Raw genomic sequence first — 8,447 nt, 5'->3', positions numbered from 1 at the left:
TGAATTTGAACTTCCCTTATCAGGAACAATGAAACTGAGAGCAAGCAGCTTCCTTGCTCAAGTGGAAATGACCACTTTTCAGCAAGTGCTACTGTCAATCACTGCAAGCCAGCCCAGAGGAAATGCAATTGTGATAACTGAGTGGTTTTAGTGCCTATAAAGGAAGTAAGTAGTTTGGCTTTCTTGCTCTGTGGAGAGGGGATTATTACGGTGCCATTTTAATGTCAGGTCCTGGAGCACATGCATAGTTTGTGCACAAAAATGGGGTGATGTTTTCCCTTTTAACATAGGGCCAAATCAACCCACCCATATTAACTTTTCATGACAGAATCTCTAAAAAAGGCCACACCATCCTTAAATTGTTTTGGACTTAATTTGGTGTTGTCATGCAATTAGGTTTTGCAAAATTGGCTTCTGGACTGACAGCTTCTATTGTTACAGCATATGGCAATCAGAGAGCAGCTTGTGGCAGATGTGATGTTTATTCACCATTTGCTAGTTTTAGATTTAATGATGTCATTCTAATCAAAGCAAATGTTAGATGTGTTTGACATCTAAGGAGTTTTGCAGCCCCCCCATCATGTTTAAGCCGCTTCTGTCAAGTGGAAACACGTCAGCTCTGAATGCATCTAAGTCATATTTAAGAATCAATGATGCAATTTACTGGAGGTCTGTATTCCAAAAATCCATGTTTCTAACATGCATTGTGTTCCTCCAGCAGACTACAAAGACCTCCCATTACAATAAGTGAGCTCATTAGGCATGCGACTCCCTCATCTTGCAAGCTGTTGCGATAAGCAGCTGTTGCAAGAGGGTAAAAGGTTGAATTATCAACTTGGACAGCACAGCACTTCATTCAGCCAGCCCAGTAAAGTATTTGAGCAATAACTCCATGACTGGAGTTAGATCTTTGACTACAGCATACAAGCAAAACATCAGCGATATTTCAGTGACATGCTTCCCCACACCCAGCAAGCAAGACACTCCCAGAGATTAATTGTCAAAAATTTATTATGAAAGCTTCAATAGCAGCAAATATTTCAATAAAAGTTATTGCAGTATTAAAACAGATCTGCAGAGTGACCCAAGAGGCCTGTTGAAGTCTGTCTGCTTTGGAATATCTGCATTTGTTTTAATAACCAATCCCCAATACTCCATAAATATTGATACTTTCTCCTGTGTTTTGCAGACAGCACCAACAGTTCCTAGTTACAGTACTCTAATCAGTCCTTCTGGAAAGTTTTGGCCCACTTCCCTCAACTTTCCCTCTCCCTTCTGAAACAGCTCCACACAGCCAAACTTGCAATACTTCTTTCAGTTCCATGGTATGTCAGCCTCTCCACGGTTGCAGCCTGCTGAGGCTCACTGGTGAGGTGAGCTGTTTTCCTCTGTCTCCTCTGTAAGAGCCCACTGCATGCCAGTCTGAGGGACTTTAATCCAGTCTCTTGACCAGGCTAATCCATGGAATCAGCAGCTTGTTGCACATTTTGGTGAACGCACAGCACGTTGAGAATGCAACAAAGATTTCAGCCTCCCCAGTGCACCAGGTGACCGTCACTCAGGTAGGGTGATAGTTGGCACCCAGTCATTGACATTCCTGCTCTCTTCGCAAAACAAGTTCAGCTTCTCCAGAGCTGGGTCCTTCCAGCCTTCTTCATTCGGGTTCTGCAAAAAAGAAAAAAGTTGCACACCATGAGTGCTGCCCGCCAGCTGAGGTCATCATAATATTTACAGAAGCATTAGCTTAGGACTGGAAGCACTTCCAGACAGTTTCTGTCCTGACACAGACAAGACAGGAAGCAGAGATGCTGCCCTTGCGGACAGCGGAGGAAATCCAGTTACGAGAAGTTCTGCCTCCTCCTCCTACAACTAACTACTACTCAGCTGACTCGCTGCGTGCCAAGCGCTCTGTCTGTGCCCGGCAGAGGACTCGCCCACCCGCAGCGGAGCAGGGCCCGCCGGCCGCCCGGGACACCCACCGTGATGAGGATGCAGTGCAGATCGCGCGGCTCCCCCGAGTCCTCGCTGGGCCCCACGATGGCCGCCAGCTTGGCCACGTCGTTCACCCGCACGATGTCGATGTCGTTCTCGCAGCAAAAGGCTTGGATCAGAGTGAAGTGGATCTGCAAGGCGATGTCCCCCTCGTCCTCCTGATCCGCGGCCAGCACACAGAACGCGACGTTGTCGGGGTCGCTGCAAGAGGGGAGCAGCCTGATGAGTCTCGCGGTCGGCGCCGGCCGCCCCGCTGCCCTGCCGGGCTGACTTACACATTCCCCCCCGGCCCCGCCACCGTACTTACACATTCATCAGCTTGGCCGACTCATAGACGCCGGCGGTGAGGCAGCCTCGGCGCTGCGCTGACACCAGCAGCTCGTGGAGGGCCGTGCCGGCGCCCTGCATCCTGCGGGCCAGGAAAGGACACAGGGTCAGCGCGGTGCCGCCAACACAACCACTGCCGCCCCGAAACCATCCGCTACCCGTTTTCCTCGGATCCCCATTGCCCACCCGCACGTACCAGTCGTGGCCCGCAGGCATGGGCTGCTGTCCGTGGATCTCCTCCAGAGTCATAGCAGTTAGTCCGCACAGTCCCGCGGCTCCCTCAGCTCTCGCTCTGCGCACGCCGTGAGTGCTCTGAAGCGACAGCCGACCGGCGTGCGCTACTTATAGCCCTCGCGGGCGCCTGCCGGCCTCCCATTGGCCGGCGGGGGAGAAAGGGGCGGCTTTATTATGCTAATCGGCGCGCGCCGGAGAGGAAGCTCGGGGCGGGGGGGGGGGGCGGGAAAGAATGGCTCGTGCCGGGAGGCCACGTGGGGCGGGCGGGGGCGCGCAGGCACGCGCCGAGCCCGAGCCCCAGCCGGGGGTGCCGGGCCCAGTCGGCGGTGCCAGGCCCGAGCTGACGGGTATCCGATACCGGCGGTACCGGAGCTAGTAGAGCGATTTGCGTCCAAGACTTGGAACGGGAAATCTGTAGAGTGCGGGAGGAAAAAAAATTAAAAAAAATAAAATAAACGAAAGGTTTTATTAATATGGTTTCTGCAAATGTGAACGCCGCGAAGGGATAGTCCTGTAACCAGGGCTGAGGGCAGCTCTCCAGAGAAGGGCCCGGGCCTGCGCTCGCAGTCACCTGGTGATGTTGGGCAGTGGCCCGGCTGCAGCAGATCCCGCCGTGCGTGTGCGTGCACAGGAGCAGGGCCAGCCGGTGAGGCCGGTGACAATCCCCCTGTGCCCGGCGCTCACGGGACAGCAGCAATGCCGTCTGTCCGGTTCGGGCACCCCCAGCCGGGAAACAGCCGAGACACTGCAGCAAGGGCAGGAGGGGCACCTAGGGGTCCAGGGCTCTGCAGGCTCAGGGACCAGGGCCAGCTCAGCCTGGGGAAGGCAAACTGCAGCCCCCAAAACCTGTGGGAGCGATCATTTGGAAGATAACGCGAGGGTCTCCACAGCAATGCCTAGCGGAGACGCAGGAGACAATGAGCCGAGTGTAAATCAAGAGGCTCAGATGGGATGTAAGAAAAATCCTTTCTCCCTGAGAACAGTCAAGCAGCGGAGCAGGCTCCCTGTCCAGGGAGGCTGTGTAAATTTATTTCATCCTTGAAGGATTGCCCCGGTGCAGACCTGCTCTGAGGTCACTGGTAATCCTTCTGCAGGCTGTACTGGCCTATGATCCTGGGGAGGGGGAGTGGTGTGAGAAAACAGATTTTTTTTTTTTTTTTTCAGTCGACTTTTATTAAAAATTTGGACAGTATTTATAATTAATTCAAGGGAAACGAGTGTGATTGCTGAACTCAGATTTGAACCTGTTTTTCAACAAACCAAGCAAGGAAAAAACCCACATTTTTCGCTGCGAATGAGCACAGACTAAACGTTAAAAAGCAAATCACTTTTCACGTCCCTTCAGCGTGGCTTGGGCTGAAGCTCACGGTTAGCACTTGTCTCTAGCGAGTCACCGCTTCAGAGCAGCCCGAGCGGCTTCACAGAGGTAGTGGAGAGCCACCTTGGGGTAACCTGCGCTACTGCGACTGTCCGGACCGACTCCAGCGGGCTGCACACGCAGACCTCTCTAACTTGTCAACCTTGCTGTTCACTAGCCTGCAGCCGCATCGTCCCCATCCAAGTGTGTTGAAACCCGGGGATGTCCTTTCCAGTACTTCACTGGGAGTCCTGGATGAAGCACGTCTTATCTGTGACTGTATATGCTATACTCTGCTCAGTTTCAGTCTCTTTGAGCAATAGTTTCCAAAATGCCTCTCAAACTGAGCCACTTTAATGAGCTGCCGTGTTTCTACTTCTAGTTGTTTCTAGCCCTGGTGACACTAGTGCCCTGGTGACACTACAGGTGACAGCATTCGACCTGGCAGTAATCACTTAGTGAGTTTCCATTTTAGACTAGTGACAGCATAGGCATAGTCTGCCAGATACATCCAGCCTCTCTAAGAACATTTCTTTGCTGTCTACAGAGCTGTCAGTACTGGGGAGAAAACTCTTCATTGTAAACACCAATTCTCAAGCCTCACAATCTTTTTTACCCGACTAACATGCAAAGACTCGGAAACCAAACCAGTGACCTGTAAGTCTGAATTTGCTTAAGAAGGGCACAAACTCTTAGTTTGCTTTCTCTAAAAAAGATGTGAGAAGTTTCCAGAAAACTATCTCCTGGCCTGTACTCAGGCAAGTGCAATTGTCTCCATTGCTGGAATTAGCATAGTGTACATAGCATGTATAGTTCATTCTCAAAAGATGAAAACCCTTCATACGTATGCCTCTTTCTTTTTCCTGTTTATTTTTTTTTTTCTCTCTTAGCATATAAATGGGGATGAATGCAGGAGTATAGCTTGAATGGTAAGATACATTAAGTGGTATGTCTCTTAGAAATATTCAAGGGCCTATTTCTGATGAAATAGGTGGAAAATCCAGAACTGACTCACAACTTTGAAAGATGCTGATATCAGCTATGACTTTGATGACTTTCTCACTACAGTAAAAGTGAAAGTTACTTGAGATGGATCTGAATTAGTAAGCCAAAGTAACTCAGAGTGGAGAACAGTGTATATGTATATGTAACAGTAAAATATATATAATTGTTTAGATAATAAAGTGATATATGGAACCTTATTAACACATTAATCCTTTGACATGCAAGTTTTCAGTTTCAGCTTAATGATGCTGCACCCTGGAATTAGGGCTTCTTGACATCACACTTTTCAGTTTGCCCCATTATTCCCGGGTCTCCTAGCACAGATGGTGCTGAAGGCCGTAAAGCATTCATTGCTAGGTACTTGATCCAGCTTATTTCAAGCCACAGTATCGACACCAGGCCTCTGGCACAGAAGAGGAGGTGTGGAAAGGAGAGCTGTGCAAAGCCTGCGCTGACCTCTCGTGGCCGGATCGCTGCTGGCTCCCGCGGCTCCGAGACACGGCTCCCCTCCCGCTCCCGGGCCCGGAACGCTTGCAACGGAGACATAGGAAGAGAAAAAACAAACAAACCAACAGACAAACAAAAAACCCCAACCCCCCCCCCCAAAAAAAAAACACAATAAAAAACCAAAAACAAACAAACAAACAAAAAAACCGCAACAAAAACAAAACAAAACCCCAAAAACCAAACAAATAACCCCAAACCTAAAATAACAACAATGAAAATAAGTAAGCGCTAACAATAGCCAACCAACCAACCAACAAAGTAGACTTTGACGCATCCTACATAAAGAAATCCCCTAAAGTGTGTTACCTGATCCACAGACATGCTTGAGGGTAGGAAGGCTCTACAGAGACCTGGGCAGACTCAGTCAGTGGGCCAAGACCACTCCCTGAGGCTCAATAAGGCAAAGTGCTGCCCTTTAGTCTCAGCAAACCCCTGCTGCGCTGCAGGCTGGGGGAGAATTGGCTTAAGAGCTGCTGGGCAAACCTGGGGGTGCTTGTTGAGAGCCAGCTCAGTGTGAGCCACCGTGTGCCCAGGTGGCCAAGAATGTAGCGGCATCTTGGCCTGAACCAGGGCAGTGTGGCCAGCAGGACAATGGACATGATCATCCTCCTGTACTTGGTGTGGCTGAGGCTGCACCTCGAGTCCAGTTTTGGCCCCTCTGACACCTCCAGGACATTGAGGTGCTGGAGCTTGTCCAGTTAAAGTCAACAAGGCTCATGGAGGGACTGTCAAATGAGTCTTATGAGGAATGGCTGAGGTAGGTGGGTTTGTTTAGTCACGAGAAGAGCAGGCTTAGGGGGGACCGTGTGATTCTCTGCAACTCTCTGAAAGGAGGCTGTAGTGAGGTGGGAGTTGGTCACTTGTACTGTCCCTGCTGTGAGAGGACCAGAGGAAATGGCCTTCAGCTGAGACAGGAGAATCAGATAAGATATTAGGGAAAAAAGTCACTGTTAGGGTGCCTAGGCATTGGAATAAGTTGCCCAGGGAGGTGGTGGAGTCACCATCCTGGGAGATTCTTAGGAGGCATCTGGATCTGATTCTGGGTAATGTGGTTTAGTGGTTTAGAGTTACAGTAGTGCTGGGTTGGTAGTTGTACTGGATGATCTTAGAGGCCCCTTCCAACCTTGATGATTGTATGGTTCTAAACCAGCCCCCCAGTATAAAAGGTGAGAGACAGAGTAAGGGGGAGATAACATATTCAATCCCAAGGAAGGCAAGGAACCCGGCAGAATTTAACAGATAAAAGTGCAAAAGCATTGCGGCTGTCTAGCTGAAAATAAACATACGCTTTGTCATTTTGCAGAGGAAATAGCAGCGTGTCTCCAGCTGAAGTGCAGCACTCACAGACATTACCTCTTGGCCTAAGTGAGAGGAGACTCAAACCTTCCACATCAGAGAAGGCTTGCAAGCCATGGTAATAGACAGCCCAGCCATGGGGCTCCTACACTGCACTCACCTGCCTAGTGCTGCCCTGGCTTGTGCTGCACATCCAGACTTTGCATCAGAAAGACTCTCTTTACCAAGGCAGACCAGTCCTTTCAGTCAGATGGAGTACTCCCTCCTCAGTGTCTTTCCAAATCCATCTCCCTCTCCCTTTCCATTTCCATCTCCCTTTCCCATTCCAGTCCTCTATCCATTTCTCCTCTCTTCCAGACCTATTATAATCACCCAGCAAGCTGCTTTCTCCAGGTGTGGCATCTCACAAAACAAAAACAAAATCAAAAACTTTTCTACTGAACACAAGTTTTAGGAGGCTCTACAAATTGTCTGGTTAAATTCAAGCTGATTTTGAATTTCTAGCAGATCAACAGGTCACCTACCTAATCCTCATATAATTTCTTTCTACTGAACCTGAAACAGATACTGCTGATCCCCACACCTCGTAAACCAAGTAGCTTCCTCTGTACATAAACTTTATTCTGTGAAACTTCTGCCACAGAAGTGACACTAGCCAAGATCAAACATCGACAATCTGTAGGCAACAAGGATGTTTAATTTACTGGGAAAGCAGTGAAGTGAGGCTTTTCATAGCTTCTTCTTAAAAAAACCAAGCAAAGCAAAACAAAACAAACCCCACCCAAACAAAACAAAACCACAACCAAGCCAACCAACCAAAAAAAAAAACCAAAACAAAAAAACAAACAACCATGCATATCACAAGCCTTGCTTGATAAAAAAAGCTGTGGTACTAGAAGCAGCAGTCTTCTCAATTAAGAGTTCCACTATATAGTTAAAATTTTTTGAGTATTCTCACAAATATAAGTGCAAGGCTATAGAATGGAGAGCACTTAATTGTTTGCATAGGCCCGATAATTACAGAATGTTGTGCAGATGAGCACAGAGCCCTTATTTCTGTCATCTTTTCAGGCTTAGCACTAAAAAAGGGCAAAAGCACTTCTTGCACTAATTTTGAGTATTTTCCCCAGCAGGTTTGCTTTCATTGCAATATTGCAATACTTAAATGGAAATAGTTAGCAATTTCAAGCCTTTTTACCTCTATAGTAATGATCTATTTACTGTTTAGATACAGCATTCATCTAGCCATGTGATGAATAGTCACATATAGATCACCATAGAATCATTTAGGTTGGAGAAGACCTTTAAGATCATCAAGTGGAACCCTTTGCCCATGATTGTCATGTTCATTACTGAACCATGTCCCTAAGTGCCACATCTGCACATCTTTTAAATACTTCCAGGGATGGTGACCTGACCACTTCCTTGGGCAACCAATTCCAGTGCTTGACAACCCTTCCAGAGAACAAATTTCTCCTAATATCCAATCTAAACCTCCTTTGGCACAACTTGAGTCTGTTTCTTCTTGTCCTATCACTTGTTACCGGGAAGAAGAGACAGACCCACACATGGCTTCACTCTCCTTTTAGGCAGTTGTACAGTGATAAGTTCTCCACTGAGCCTCCTTTTCTCCAGGCTGAGCACCCCCAGCTCCCTCATCTGCTCCTCACAGGATTTCTTCTCCAGACCTTTCACCAGCTCCATTGCCCTTCCCCGGATACACTCCAGC

At 48.4% G+C, this 8,447-nt stretch overlaps 1 protein-coding gene across 1 annotated transcript; it reads right to left on the bottom strand.

Annotated features, from left to right (window-relative positions):
• Positions 1 to 993: 993 nt before the first annotated feature.
• On the bottom strand, positions 994 to 2,627 carry GADD45G (growth arrest and DNA damage inducible gamma). Its single transcript, XM_064735745.1, has 4 exons — positions 2,516 to 2,627; positions 2,300 to 2,401; positions 1,980 to 2,193; positions 994 to 1,665 (listed from the first exon to the last, which is right to left on the bottom strand). The coding sequence occupies exons 1-4, from the start codon at positions 2,566 to 2,568 to the stop codon at positions 1,555 to 1,557; spliced, it is 480 nt and encodes a 159-aa protein (XP_064591815.1). The 5' UTR covers positions 2,569 to 2,627; the 3' UTR covers positions 994 to 1,554.
• Between the last annotated feature and the right edge of the window lie 5,820 nt (positions 2,628 to 8,447).

Source organism: Zonotrichia leucophrys, chromosome Z (genome assembly GCF_028769735.1).
Source record: "Zonotrichia leucophrys gambelii isolate GWCS_2022_RI chromosome Z, RI_Zleu_2.0, whole genome shotgun sequence".
Taxonomy (NCBI): Eukaryota; Metazoa; Chordata; class Aves; order Passeriformes; family Passerellidae; genus Zonotrichia; species Zonotrichia leucophrys.
The sequence above is the reverse complement of the archived record's forward strand: the minus strand, read 5'-3'. Positions and strand labels throughout refer to the sequence as shown.